At 45.3% G+C, this 15,649-nt stretch overlaps 1 protein-coding gene and 1 long non-coding RNA gene across 3 annotated transcripts in view; one reads left to right on the top strand and one right to left on the bottom strand.

Moving 5' to 3' along the window:
* Nucleotides 1-15,649, top strand: part of fstl4 (follistatin-like 4) — a 48,048-nt gene that overhangs the window by 6,030 nt on the left and 26,369 nt on the right. The window contains exon 4 of the mRNA XM_085936150.1: nt 13,678-13,914. Coding sequence (XP_085792276.1) covers nt 13,678-13,914 — 237 coding nt within the window. The remainder of the gene's footprint in view (nt 1-13,677; nt 13,915-15,649) is intronic.
* LOC147042968 (uncharacterized) overlaps nt 7,228-15,649 on the bottom strand; it is a 49,867-nt gene continuing 41,445 nt past the window's right edge. For both annotated transcript variants that reach the window (XR_015068720.1, XR_015068719.1), the window contains one exon: nt 7,228-11,382. This is a non-coding gene — a long non-coding RNA (uncharacterized LOC147042968). The remainder of the gene's footprint in view (nt 11,383-15,649) is intronic.

Here is a 15,649-nt window from a genome sequence, read left to right as displayed (position 1 = left end):
TTTTACGACTTTGATAAGGTCTCGGGATGTCAGGGTGATCTTTATGGTCGCTCGGCTTAATGAAATCACTCCTCCTCTTCCTCGCCGGTGAGATTTACGACAGGGCCTCGCTAAACTTGTCCGAGTTCCAGCGGTAAAAATTAATTCAGCTAAGACGGCCGGGAGGGCGGAAGGGAAGGGAGCAGTTACAGGACAAAGTTGACGTGGACATTAGAAAATATTGTTTAACATTTTAATCAATATAAATGACGCAATTTGAAGGCTCACAATGTTACCCAAATATATAAATGACAAAAATAAGTTGGAAATTCCGTAATTGTTTTTTTTGGGGGTGGGTATTTAATCCTTTTGTTTATAGTGGCTGTTTCTTTTTAAGGCGTGTTTAAAGGCTCCAGTTGTTAGCCAAACGACGCACGTTTGCGACAACGATGCCGCCGCCTTCACGTCGGCGTCGCCAGCTGTCACGTCCGAGACGAGCGATCTCTATTAGGCGGCTGGCCCGCATCCAGCCTTGCCACCTGTCTGGCACTGTCTGGCACGCGCCACTACAAACCTGACAGCTCATTAATTGGTGAATTAATTGTTTCGCGACAACACTTAAGGGGTGTTCTCGCGTAACTCCCAACAAGGATGTTGTCATTGTGTTCAAAGCCACAATGATGAGTTTTACTGAGAAAAATATAATAATTCCAATTCTAAATATAGCCCGGTATCATCCAGTGCAGCAGCCTTTTAGACACTCAAAGGCCACCGTAATTCCACTTTTTTTTTTATTCTAATTCTAGCGTTGCAAAAATAGTGAGAATTTTAACAAGTGAAAATGATTATATTCTTTTATTTTATTATTTGCTTTATTTAATGAAAAAACATTCTAGTAAAATCGCACCACTCACATTTTTACATTATTTTCCTTTCCTTTCAGTTGCCAATGAAAAGGCGCATCAAAGACCAGCTATATCCTTTGAGTGTCCGAGAATAGCTTCACAGTGACGCCGCGTATACAAGAATCTATTTATGAAAGCGTGTGATCTGAGGGAGCTGTTTTCAAATGCATGAAGATTAATTGAAAAAAAACAAAAAAAAAACTGCAGGTGCCGCTTCCCTCAGAATGAGATGGATGAATAATGTATTATTGAGCGTGTGGTAAATAACATCCAGATGGAGGCGGGCGGATTGCAATAAAAGCGGGTCAACAAAACTGGTCACACTTGACAGTCGAGTTGTTTTGATGACTTCTAATGCGATGTAAAACAATCAGCATTCCGTTTGTTTTGATTTTACTTTTGTCTGGGTTGGATTTTTTTTGTTATTCTTTGGCGGCTTTGTCCTGAATTCCGATGATACTTGCAAGGCCGACTACTCATTCTTCAGTACTTGCTTGATTCAAATTTGCTACATATGGACATATGGTGTTTTCACTCGTTGACTGTAATTAGGATAATTTGCGACTTCAAAGTGACGCATTCTTGATTCTCTATTCCACACTGGAGCTTAATTCAGTTCCCCAATAACAGAACACTTAGCAACGGGATGTTTGCTTTTGTTAGCATTCCGCCCGGCAAAGACCCGCCGTGGTAACGGCTCCATTAAGGGGGCGACGAGATACGATCTCCCGAAACGGCATTTGGTATTCAAACACAAATGGAGCAATTTGCGCAAATAGCAATGGCGTAATGGCGGCGCCACAGGTGCGACCGCCGAGGATCCTCGCGAGTCGGGGCGGGTGCCATCGGTTAAGGACGTCAGCGTTGGGGGAAGACAGAGGGTAATGAAATTGCTACTAGCCACACTAAGCAGTGGCAGTTAGGATGCGGCGGGAATCAGATGCTGGCTCGGGTGCTTATTTTGACGTGGCAGAATGAGCTGTCCCTCCGCAGAAAGAAACGATAATTCAGCTGTCATTCCCAGAAGGGCGGGCTGGGGGGGGGGGGGGGGGGGGGGCAATTTGTGCCAAGGTGGAAAAAGCACCAAGAGGTTAGAGCCTTCAGAACCACTTTTGCCTACCGAAACGGAAATAAAAAAAACCCCGCAGCCAGCAGTTTGTAACAAAACGTCAGTGCAAAATTCGATGCCGTAGTTCGCCACCTGTCTATTATTTTGTTAATGAAAACGACTTTTTGGAATTATGACCAAAAATATTTCAATTAAGATGTGTGGCAAAACACATCACAAAATATTCTCATCATTTATTTATTACGTAATATTTATTCTGTATTATTTTTTTAGATTCTTACAAAAAATAGATCAGTATTTTTGCCAAGCATATCATTCAATTGTGTCCTGTGTAAGGTACTTGAATCGTGACAAAACTTGAGGTATCATGCATTGCTATTCCTAAGATGGCCATGAAACACTACAAGGTTCCATTAGGACGTCATAATGGCGCGTGGCGGCTGATTGAACGGCACTCCACCGACGTTTATAGCCAGCTAGCTCCCCGTCTGATTGTCCGATCATTGTCTTTGTGGCAATCGTTCACGTCGCCTTCGAGCAGTGAAAAAAACAAATGCGACTCCCTTTCCATTCACCCATTCCGAACTTCCTGAGAGAGGCAGAGATGCGTACTCAACTAACCTGTTTGCGCATTAACCAGAACGCGCCTGTTATGCTACGATGCTAACAATACCCCAAACACAATACTTGTTGTTAACTCTTTAGCCTAAAATGGTAAAATTAGGCCAAGCTCGATTTGCTGTCTCAGTGGGTCATCGTCCTTCCTTCTTTCTTCTCTCTCGTGTTTACTTTGTGAGCCATTAAATCACTCCAGTGAAAATGCACACTTTTATTTGCCTGAACGCCATAAAACGATGTCTGCCCGCTACCAAGAAGCTTAAAGTCTTTAATTACCATGCGCCCCCACATCCTTCTGTGGGTCTATTAGGCAAAAAGCGCTCGGAGAAATGTAATTACATTCATGTATCATTAATAGTCCATCTCAGTGTTATTTCGAGAGAGTGCAGGCTGGCTGGGTGGCTGAGATCATGGTACATTATCTTTGGATATAGTTGTAAATACTTAATCTGAGCCCACGGGAGGTCTGCTGACATTCGAATTCAGCGCACTTTGTCTCCCATTAATTCCCTTTCAAGTCAAAGAAAAACTTGTTTTTATCTTAAAAAATACCCCGACCCACCCCCGCCGGTCGGACTTTCAAAAAGAAGCTGCATCTATTTAGCTGCCTCGCAGGTTTTGATGGAAAATTCGACTACGAACCAAATCAGTCGATGAACCAAAATGCTAATCACGCTAACCGTAACGTGGACATTTGCGGTAAATCTACAAGGTGTCACACTGCACCAGCAATTCACCCTGGCAGCGTTTGACTAGGATGAAAGAAAATGGTAATAACCAAACCGATGCCATCTGAATGTTAGCTGCCTGAATGTCGATTGCTGGATTTCTTCCCACTGAATGCTAATGTTTTGTTTTGCCCTCCGCTCATGTGATATTTGTTGTTAGCCAAATCCCGTTATGCTAATCCTGACGCGAGATTGCTCGTTAGCTCCTTCACGGAAATGCTAACATTTCCCCCAATCTCTAAACCTTTATTAAAGTTCTCAACTTATGCTAACCCTAACCTACTGTTGGCTCTTCAACCCAACCGCCATAGTTATGCTAGCCATAACCTCCAGCCGAGACCTTTTATTAACTCCTTAATTAAAACGTGAACGCGTAGCCTTCCACCATTCAGTCCGTGGACAAGGAGCCAAGTTGTTATCGACCTCAGACCGGACGATGTACTTGCATCTAACCCGCGGGTCGACTCCCCGAGGCACCTTTGAGACTTGTGTGAAGTTTATAGCGACTTTGTCAGGTGGGAGATTCACAGCCAAAGAGCTCTCCTGCTTCCCAAGCAGTTGCCCAGAGGCTGGCTCCGCTGTGGAGGATTAGCTTTGAGAGAATGGGCTGCCTACTTTCTTTTCTTCAACGTCAAGCACGGAACCTTAAAAAGGGAAATAGAAGTGGAACTTTTTGCCTTTTTTTTTCTGCAGTTCTGGTGTAGAACCATAAATTGCGCAAAAAGTTGCACAGGATAAAACTAGTTCACCCCTACAATTGCCATACAATTAAGTCGCATATGTTAAGCAACACTGTTGTTGTCTGCCGGCCACTTTTTGTTTCCGTATTTGCTGACGGCGGTTCGTTACGTGCCCCCCGCCCGACAACCTTGCGAATGTTTCCCATAGTACAAAGTGGATGTTGACAGATGAGCCGCTGCTTTTTTGCAGATGGGTTTCAGTCGCTAGACACATTTCCAGCTGGACTGGAGCGATGCCACGCTCATGTCTTCAGGGGGTCTTTTGAGCGTTGCCAGGACCAAGCTAAAGCATGCTGGCTAGCCAGGCGCGAGGTGTCCGAGCACGCCGACTTTGTTCACAGTGGGCCGCCGGCCAGAAGCTGCAGTTTAATGGAGTCACGCTGCCTCGGAATGGAAATGGCGACCTTCGTTAGCATTTTTTTTCCCCCGTTAAGCAATTACATCGACTCGACGTAGCCCATAACTACTTCAAATGTAAAACTACTTCAAATGTTTTTTTTTCTTTCAATTTGCATCCAGTAGACACCTTTTAAATATTTGAAAACCATTAGACAGAAGTGAAACAATGAGCCAGTGAGTACGAGGAAAGCAACAAGCACATTTGCTTGGTTTGTAGAAGAGTCTTAATAGAGCGGAGAGAATGGTAACAATCAATGCCAAGTTGACGCATTTCGTTTGTCTCTGCAAGCGATCACACCTATGCTAATGTCGGTCTTGCTGCTGTCGCTCCGAGCTGTCCCTCTTTCTCTCTGCATCTCTCCAGAGGGAAGTCACATTTTTAGCAATAATTCCCCGATGACGTTGTTTTGCTTAATTGTCCAATCACAACCATCCTGACTATGGACATTTGGAAATATTGAAAAAGGAGCAGTTTAGTTTAGATTTTTAGAGGGTAAGGGTAGTCGGAGGGGTGGGGGTGGGGGGGTAAATCAACCTTTTTGATATTTGAGCGCGGCTGATTGCTCGGCCACACGATGAGTCGCAATCACCGGGCTTGATTCAAGGTGACGGATCATGAGTGAGGACGGTCCAGCCTGTAATCGCCTTTGATCGGCCATGACAAACCTGCGTGCTTTGTTCATTTCAACGCATAATGCCAGAAAGATCAATCTTGATTACAAACAATCAGTACCGATGACACGATTAGCCTTTATTTCACGACGACTCCGCTTTGACGTTTGTTTGTTCGTCCAAATGGCCGATCAGTCATTTTCTCGGTTCGGTTTACAGTGATAAACGTCTGCGTGATCATTGATTTCGGAGCGGCTCGTGGCCTTTTGTGTGCCGGTTTATGATCAATTTTTGTATATTTTCCAATAACCCAGCTCAATATTGTTTGTCTTCTCCCAAAAGGGAAACCTGCTGGACCTTTACGGAAAATACACATTTGAAGGCTCAACTTTTTGTGCATTGCGTGTTTACGCAATCTGCTTGCTCTGCATTAACAACGGGCAGATCACGTGATCAAATAAAGACAACGACTCCATTAGAATGCAGCCCAAATCACCCGGCGCCGTCTTTTACGGCGCGTAAACGCCACTATTTTACGGTGTAATTAAGTTCTAAAAGAGCCGTGCGCAATCTCCAAGCTATTTGGGAAGGTCCCGTTATTGGAGAGATGAAAATCCTAAAGGGGGATTGGGGGTGCGCCGATGGCTGGTAGAGCGGCGCCCTCGAGCAAGGACATTTTTCAGTATTCGCTTTTCAGTCTTTTGTTTCTTCCGCAATAAATAGCAGCCATTTTTTTTATTTTAATGAATCCAGATATGTTTGTTTAATTGGACGTCGGAGGTTCACGATGGTCGTCAGTGAGAACCGGTTTGTTAATTGTTTGAGCAAACCATCTTTATTTGCGAAAGCCAGCTACGCTCGTTGACAAAATTGTCATTGGTGTTTACAAAACACATTTGTTCGTCTCATTATCGACTTAATTGTTTTCAGTGTTTGCAAAACACGCTTTCCCTTTTTCACGTACCTTTTTTGTCACGTTCGACGGGATTATCTGATGTTCTAAAACGCTCACGTGATGGAAAAATAGGCCAGTTTTGTTCTTGACGGCGAGTTGAAGGGCAGACGGCGTGCGCCGGCCGGGGGTGAAAGTGACAAAGTGCTTCTACGTTTGCGTGGCACTCGGCTCGCGTGGCCATCATTCAAGGCAAACTTGCGGGGCCAGATTGCTGCTTTTTAGGGTGTATAAAAAGAAGATTGAGCACGTCTTACTCGACGGAATGAGCCCCCCGTTGAGCTCTGCTTCGGGGGGTGGAAAAAAAAAAAAAAGTCTGGAGGGCGAATACACGGGCTTTTATCACTTATTATACGGCTGAGCGCATCCTATATTGTTCGGGGACTCCTCGCAGCCATCCATCTCCTGCATCGTCGGCAGCTGTATGGATCAGGGAAGCGAGATCAGCATGTAATGTCACCGGGAAATGCTGCACAGCTTACAATTTTTAAGGGCACAGTGCAGTTTTTTGGGTTTTTTTCCGGACACAACAGCACTTTGGCTTGTGTGTGAAAATGCTCGGCGGGAGACAAAATATCACTCTCGATTTGACGTTTGGCAAACTGTTTGCGCAGAGACGGCTTATTACGTTGACAGGGCGGCGGAATGGGCTTTCCACCCCGTTCTGGTCCCGACAAAGCAGCAGATGACACAACTACTGTATGTACAGTAGTTGTTGCTAGGCGGAATCTATAGGGCACAATCATTTGTGCCCCAAAGTACATTTCAACTACAACGGCAATCCTTAACCAGCAGAAATGACAACTTTCCTATTTTTTTTTAGCGACTTCTGCTGTATCAATCACAATCCAAGCATGACATTTTTGTTTTAATAAGAACCGGAGCGGCGTCATGATTAAGATGAGTCAAGCGTGTGCTGTTACTAATGATGTGGAGATAAGCCGTTATGCGGCGCAGCGTCCCTTCATAATTCTTCAATGAGAAACCTGCTGGCTAAACAAATGATGCTATTCCCGGGCGGCTTGGAGGTCACGTGCGTGTATTTGCGCCTATTGGCGTGTGCGTTCGTTGGTATGTGATTGATTACTCCAATTATATGTTCACGCAAAGCGGCGTTGGCGTGCTGATAAAATACGCATACAAAGCTGCTCATCTGTAATAATCACAATATTCATCAAGTTGTATGTTTTTAATCATACATGATTTGATGAACTTTGCATCCATAATTGACTTCCATAATCACTGCATGGCTATTAAATATGACCGAGCGTGCGCTGTTGCTAGGTAGACTATCATACAATACATATGAGTTTGAAGAACAACTTTCTATTTACAGCGTAGCCATTTTGGAAATAAGAAGGGTGTCCACACAAAGGACCTTGAAATGTCTGGCCACCTAAAAGAAAAAAAACCTTAAATGATTGCATTTTTTTTTTTCTGATGATGAATTTCAACTCTTAAAACGATTAATTTCTTAATCAAAAGGAACGTCGGGCTCAGCATTCCCGCTCGCAGTCGTGTCCATTAATCAATTTGAGCCCATTAGCGATAAGGCAAAGGAGCCATTGAGCACCCGTCGCCATTGTGCTGCCGCGACTGCCGTTCCCTAATTAACGTCCCTATCTCCTGGCTGTTGTGTTCACACAGAGTTAAGGGCGAGCCAAGGCCACCGGAACTCCATAAAAATGCAAATCTCAAGTCACGCAAACCCCCCGCAAAGCTGGACCTGATTAACTATCGCCATTGCTGCGTAAAACAGAAGAGCGGACAAAATGCGAAATGTGTGTCAGGTCCCACAGAAAGTTTGGGTGAGTTTTTTGGGGGCTGCCATTCCGGCAGGTAACGGTGGCAACCATCCAGAGCGATGGACTCGGCAACCTTCTTTTCTTACTCCGAGAGCTATTGTCGGTGGATGGCTAACGGCCTTTTGCAAATTTTATGACGCCGGCGGACGTCGTCCCGTCATATAAATAAAAACGATGGCGCACTTTGTCTGACCCTGGTTCCTCCTGAATGATTGATGACTCCGTCGGGGCACTATGCTCGGCGCTTTTAGCCCGACCCCCGCGAGGGCTCATCGTATCATCGCCGCCCTGACAGCGTGGCGCATGTCTTCAAGTTGATGGTCAGCAGCCACAACAGTCAACAGAACGTCTAGCAACCTCCCAACTGATTTGTCGCTTTTGTAGCTCAAAATAGTCGAACAATAACAACGAAGGAATTTTGCCCCTATTTGAAGAAGTTTCGGTGTACACAAAGACGAAGGTTTTTTGGTTTTTTTTTCGTTTAAGAAAGTAAGTCAATGGAATGTAAAATGACGAGCCGTGCTTTTTAAGTCGAGACAAAATGCGGGAGCAAGACGACGTTCACACGTAACATCCATTAAGCACATCAATATTACATAAACAGCTGCCCTGTGTGTGTGTGTGTGTGTTAAGCACAGACTCATTCTCTCCATGACGCGCCTTCATGAGATATTTACATTGGTCATCCATTATGGATGATGATGTGATTGAAGCTGAGTGTTCCTCTCGCAGCCCTTGGCTGAACCCACCTGGATTTATTTTCTAACTTTTTTTAATGGATTATTTGGAGGCCATAATCTCGAATAAGTGGCAAAAGGAGACATTTAATCTGTGACTGTAGATTATTTCAAGTCAAGTGTGTTCACGTGGCCTGTGGCATTTCCTCTGTAAACACGTTGTTGAATGGGATCCATCAAAATCTGCATGAGGCTCGAGGCTACTTATTAGCCCGGTTGGAGTGGAGAAACTCAGCGGCTCTTTGGACATTCCCCAAATCCTCGCCGCACTTTTTGGAGCGCATCCAAGCTCTGCCCGCTGCTGTCGCTTCCTGTTGCTACACACACACACACGCTCGCTCGTACGCACACACAAAAAGCTGACCGCTCAGTGGTGCTCCCTCAGAAGCTCCCACCAGCACTCATCCACTCTCGGAAAGTCTCACCCCACATTGATGACCTGTACTTTTTTTTTTTTTTTTTTGCCCCTTATGGTTCTTGCTTTGTCCTTGAGCTTCAATTTATCTAGTATTATTTTTGCCTTACTTTACCCGGATTTTTTAATATGACGAAAACAATAAACCAGAGTATTTATGACTAAAAATCTGTCATCTATTCCCATTTTCCTTGATTTGCATAAATTGCCACCCCCACCCTAAGTCATTGTAAAGGCTCAATTTTATTGCTGTTAAATCTTGCTTTCGCACTCCCTTGACCTGTGTTTTCTCGACCTTCTCGTCAGGCATCCTCCCACTGCCCTATTTCTGTTCGACATCGTTCATCTTCTCTCCTCCTCCGCTGACACACACACGCTGACACACACACGCTGACACACACACGCTGACACACACACGCTGACACACACACGCTGACACACACACACACACACACACACACACACACACACACACACACACACACACACACACACACACACACACACACACACACACACACACACACAGGAAGCTATTGAATAAATGAAAGATGCATGTAAAACAGAAGGCGAGCGATCTCATCAAGTGAGCCTCTGGGATGTTGACAGGTGGAAGGAAGATGGCGCTCCCTAAAGTGTGTGTGCATGTAAAGGAGTGACTCTTTGTCTATGTGTGTGTGTTTAAGAGAAATGATATTAATCCAAAAAGACAAAAAAAAAACGTACCTGGCTATTTTGTGTGCTGACTGGGAGGCGACTCATCATTTAAACACGAGCGCTGTCACTTGAATGGGAGGCGAGCGGCGGCGCTAATGAATTATTCACACAGTCTAATTCCGCTCGGTTTTCTGTCTCTGCAACGGCGTATTGATGCTGTCAGGTGCGTGACGGGGAGCGACGGCGCCGGGGCAGGGCGGGAGGGTCACCCAAACGAATGAATGGCTTCCCGTGTGATCGGAATGTTGGATTTTTTATTTTGCACTCTGTTGCTGTTTGAAAGAATGGTGACGGGCAGTTGGAGTCAGCTCAATGCTTTTGCACGACATCTTTTCGACTTCAAAAGCGTCTCTCTCATTTGACCTAATTTAGACGTGGGAATTCTTACGACTAGCCTTACAAAAGTGGTGCTTGAGTTGCGCTGATTGCCGAGGTCTTAACCCCTTGCCCCTCCCTCGAATTTCCAGTCCAATCACATTAGCATGTAATAAGAGTGCATCATCAATGAGGTTAGCGGCGTATTCCTCTTTTAGCGAGCAACATTCTCAGCTATATTTTCATACCCTCCACCCTCGCCTTTCACATTTTTTTCCCCCCTGTGTTTGGTTTAAAAAGCACAACGATTTTTTTTTTTTTTTAAGTCAAATGCTAACTGAACTTTGCCTGAACTTTCTTTTCTGTGCGCGAGCTACTTGACGAACTTGGAAATCGCAAGGACTAACAACGGGAGGCTTATTGTACAAACAAACACATTTTCCATCAATTGTGAGGAGGCAAATGTTGCTGTAATTAGTGGCAAGGACGGTTTGGTGGGAAAGGGATCTATTTTTGCACTCAAAATGAAGTCGAGTCAATAAATGGGACGGTTTGCGTGCGTTTTTTGTTTTTCAGATATCCCCGAATTATTTTAAATATTTTTGGTCATAATATTTTTGCTTTCCTTTTTAATGATACCCCCCCCCCTTTTTTTTTTTGCGTATGCCGTCTATAATTGAAATCTGTCGGCACATCTCTTGTACGTTTAGGCAATCTTCCCACGGTCTGCGGGACGTGTCGAGTCCTCATCACGTTATTGGAAAATCGAAGCAACGTTGTTAGCGTTTGATGTCAAGCGCTTGCCAGTCCTTGAGTTTATCATTTATTATTGTTGGGGGAGGTAGCGAAACTGTAACTATGTGGTGAGGGTGCGTTTGTGTGTTTACGCCAGACACGGCAAACAAGCTAATAAGTCACTTGTTTATCTGCTGGCCTTTCCGACGCCACTGACACCCGGCTAACGCTGCTTCGCTAATCGTGTATGAAAGTGCTTTTGTCTCCATAATGTCAAGCCAAAGAGGACCCCACAGACGCTTTAGTAGCGATTGTAATATTTCATCTATATCGCGGGCGCAATCCGGCATGAAAATCTGCCTGGTCGTCAAAGCCGCAGAAGATGGAGCAGAGCGAAGCCTTTCTCGGCGGGCCGCAAATTCCACTTCGGGGACGTGTTGTGATTTGTAATCATAGCCTCGTTCGTCTGGGATCGCTCTCTCTTTTTTGGGGGTCTTTATTGTCGTTTGGAATGTAAATGGAGGACATGATGTACTTTTTTGCTTCTTGGCTGATGTGATGCGATTCTTGGCTCTTTCTTGACTGTTTACTTTTGCAGACCTATTCTTGAGTTTTGATGATGACCTTCTATTCTCGACAGCAAACAAGTAAAACTCCTGCAAGATCAAAAAGATGTTTCAATTCTGCCGTTAGTAATTGTTGATGATCGGTAGCAAAGAAAAGTATTAGACAGCAACTTGATAATTGGTGTGGGAAACGTAAGGGAGCAAATGAATGCGGCGTATTTATAGAAAGGCAAATGAGCTGATTTCACCTGCTCTACCAGGCAACGTTGCACTTTTCCTGATTTAATGAGAAGGTAAAACATGCAGCGGAACATATTTAGCGTTAAGTGCTTTGTGCAACTGCTTTGTGCTTTCATTTCCATACGTTTAATACAACATTCATACGGCCGCTAATCCGCCCGCGCTGAATACAAATTGTCATGTTTTTGCTGGTGCAAACAGCTGCACACCATCTGCCGCGTCTTTACGGCTGATATTTATCTGGTTTTTTTTTTCTTCCCCCGCCCGTATCTTGGCTCGGGGAATGAGGGATTTTTAGGCATGAGAGCCATAGCGGTCGTACTTGCTATCGCTCGACAAACTGTCGAGATTTATGTTGCAAATTATCAAGAAGGCAGAAAGCAGGAGAGTATGTAGGAGGTGAATCTGGGAATTGATCAAATGCTAACATGCTCATAGCTGCTATGCTGAGGTACATTATAACAAGATAACACGAAAAAGTTCAAGAAGCTACTATTTGAAATGAGAAGCGCTAAAATGCTAACAGCTGCTACTCTGAGATAATTGTTCGCAAGATAACATTTCACATCATGCCATGTTATCAGGTTAGGTATGAAATATGAAATGAAAATTGATCAAATGCTAGCAAGCTAACAGCCACTAAGCTAACATAATAAGAAAAAACCTGACATATGAATACAATACATTTAATCTATTTTTTTTGTATTGCTGTTGCTTTTCTACTTTTGGCTGAATACATTAAGGCCGTCATATAAATCAATTTCACGCTTTTCCCCTTTATCACGGCAATCACATTTTTGTGCTTTTCCGATATCATTTTCATCCGTTCTTTTTGTTACCGCAAGGCGTACCACGAGTTAGCTGTCTTATCTCAGCTTGCAAGTTTTTGTTGTTATGTTGCATTGATATTCATTCCCAGCAAGCCCGTCGTGTCACAAGCGCTTTGTCGCGTAGGAGACGGCCATCGACGGCTCGTCCCCTGTGAATTCAATTATCGGCGGCCCGCTTCCCTCTGCTAATCGAATAACAAGCTGCGTCAGCACATTTCCACTCCACAACAAAAGCTGAGTCAAAATGTCACGCGGGCACCCCGGGGAGGTTTTGTGGAATGAGCGCCAGGTTTTAGGACGCTAGCGAGTGTCCCTCCGCGCCCGCAGCGGGGGGACGAGTATAAAAAAAAAAAAAAAAAATTAAATACACAAATGGAGTGGGGATGCCGCTCACAGGATTTAAAGAGCTGGAGATTTCCCTTGCCCCAGGTTCAAGTCGATCCAGGCCTAAGAGTGGCTAAACGTGGCGAGGCTTTTGCCGAGAGACTCGAGTGAAGAGTGCACTTAAAGGCCTCACACACAAACACACTTAGGGTGGGGGTAGGGCTTCAAGTCATACTTTAGGTTTTTCAATTTGAAACCAGTGTTGTGGTTTCAAATGCGGGTTTCAAGCTTGTTTGGGTATCAAGTCTCATATGAGTGCCGCCACCTTTTGCGCTCCAGCAGAAATGAAAACCGGCGGCGCTCGTCGGCCATCGCGCCGGCATCCTCTTAGAAAATGTAAATAAACACGCCAGCTTATCCAAATGTCAGACAGATAAGACAAACATGTATCCGTTGTGTCGGGAATGGATCATTACAGCCCTCCAATTGATCCCCCCCCGCCGCAAATAAAAGAACAACAACACTCCAACCCGCTTAGACGGGTAGGCTTTAGCCTTTTAGCCTTGAGAGAGAGTGCAAATGTCAAACATCTTGTGTATTGTTAGCTACTTTTGTGCTGTATGCTTGTAAGCGTGGGCCGGAGGGGGGGGCAAACACGTTCAGGGGCTGCTCGTCGAAAGAAAGCGAGCCGGCGGTAGGCCACTAAGCGCTTTAATCTCTCTCGCCTCGAGACGGCGAACCGTCTTGTAGTCGACCTTGGCACGAACGCATAGGTCGCCGAGGGGTAGACTGAGGGGGCTCGTTTGCATTTCCCACAGATGCATCAGAGAGTAAGATGCGACGGGCAATTAGTACGAAGGGATAAGGAGGCAAGTGAACTCTCCGCTTCCGGGCTAATGTGAGATGGAATACATGAAAACAGCTTAAACTATAGATGTCTTCAAGTTAGCTTGCCTCCATTGAAATCACCGTCCTTTCCTCTCTGTTGCAGCCGACTCGGAGAGCGGCCCCTGTCGGAGGACGTACTGCGGTCGCGGACGGCAATGCGTGCTGATGGCGACGACGGGACGCGCCGAATGCGTGTGCCAGGAGAAATGCCGCGCGTCCTTCGTGCCGGTGTGCGGCTCGGACGGACGCTTCTACGAGAACCACTGCGAGGTTTACCGAACGGCCTGCGTGGAGAGGAGGCGCATCTACGTGGTGCATAGCAAGGACTGCTTCTTCAAAGGTAAACGCCGCGCCCTGAACGCCTCATGACCCGAATTTCATTTTCGCGCGGCAATCTGCTGTGGTCTTTCTTCCAAAAGGCTCTTTTTGAGTCAGACAAGGTCCTGATCGTCTGTTGAGTGGTTTTTAATTAACGGGGTTGCAAAAAAAATAGCTAGCTTCGGATGCGCCACCAACTGTAAATATATATTTTTTAATTTACCGGTAATTAAAAGAAATGATTATGAGTTATAAAAGCTTGTTTTGATGCAGACACCAAGAGATCTCTGAAAGCTCCCTCAAGGGCGACGGACTCAAAATGAAGTTCGCGTACTTGAAGGCTTTTTGACTTCAAGTTAATACAGAATCATTTCCTTGGGAAAAAAAAACAATTGTTTCTTTGAGGCACTTGTCGGGGCGCGCCGCCTCCTGCCGCCACTATCTCCGTGGCAACCAGGATGTCTGTAGTGGATATTCATTTAATGGAGATGAAAGAATCAAATTGTTTTTTGCAGTCAGGAGCCCCACGGTTGAGTTTGTCGTCTGGGAAACGATAGCCTGACAAGTAGCGTTCTCACAATGGCACTTAAATGGAATGACAATTGAAGGCCGTGGACACCAGGCTTTTTGTGCTCACAAACGCCGCGTGATAGAAAATATGTGATGCTTCGCGGATTGCCATTCATCTGTACTGTGCAGACGTTTACGGTAAACAAACACGGTGAAGCTAGGCCTCTGGTTAGCCTACGCTGCGCTTTAGCAATATTCTTTCTGCAATCAGGAAAATGACTCTTGATTCACAAAAGTCCACTTCATCCCGACTCCCGGATATTCCCGTCCCTTTCTGACATCTGTTAGCGGCGTAGCTTTAAATCTCATTTTCCAGGTCAGATTAAAATATATTCTCTACTCCCCTCAAGGTGCAGATGTGTAAATAGAGGAGCTCGGGATTTTTTGGCACCGTTCACATGCGCGCTCACACACGCGATCGTGGCGGCGGTTTTAATCGGCCCGTTAAGCCGATAGGGATTCTTGGCCCGCGCCGGCGCGCATAGCTAATCCACATTAGCTACATTCGCTCGCCAAATCAGGCCACCGAAGCCAGACGACGGAGAAGGAGAGCGGCTGGAGATAGAGAAAAGAGGTTTCGCTGATTAAGACTGTCGCCGTCCAAATAACAGGAGGAAGGAAGGTGAAAGGAGTTGACAAGACGTAACCGGCGGTGGCTGGCCAAATATGTATTTCCCAAATAAGCTGATTGATTCACACGGTTACTTGTTTGCTGGTGAATGTGGCTGAATGACAAACAACAGGGGATCTTAGCCCTTGGTTGTCATGGTTACAGTGGCTCTGAAGCGTGATTATGGCTTTTTTTTCCCCCACCAGTTTGAAGATGTCCCCTTCAAATAGGTTTTGGTCAATATCCAGATTAACATTAGCGGTCCGAGTTACAGGTTGCGTTCGTCAATCTGCTACTGGCTTTAATTTTCTCGAGTTTACAACGAGGCTTCTTCACTTGTTGGCCGTCACAGTAAATAAAACTGTTCAAAAACCGCCAGACCCTTTTAAGTGCCCCCTCGCCCGCCCCCGGCAGTCTTTGAGCCACGCGCGTCTGATTAAGCTCTCAAATTTCGATAAAAACCTAAATGCTGTAGTGTGAAAGTCAGTTTGCCTTTGCTCCAGGCTACCATCCAGAAGCGTCAGTGTCGAATTTGACCTCTTTCATCGGGATTGTTGTGACCGGTTGAAAGGCTTGC

The sequence above is a fragment of the Syngnathus leptorhynchus genome, chromosome 17 (genome assembly GCF_054491065.1).
Source record: "Syngnathus leptorhynchus isolate UIUO chromosome 17, UIUO_Slep, whole genome shotgun sequence".
Taxonomy (NCBI): domain Eukaryota; kingdom Metazoa; phylum Chordata; class Actinopteri; order Syngnathiformes; family Syngnathidae; genus Syngnathus; species Syngnathus leptorhynchus.
This window is presented reverse-complemented; position numbering and strand designations above follow the sequence as displayed.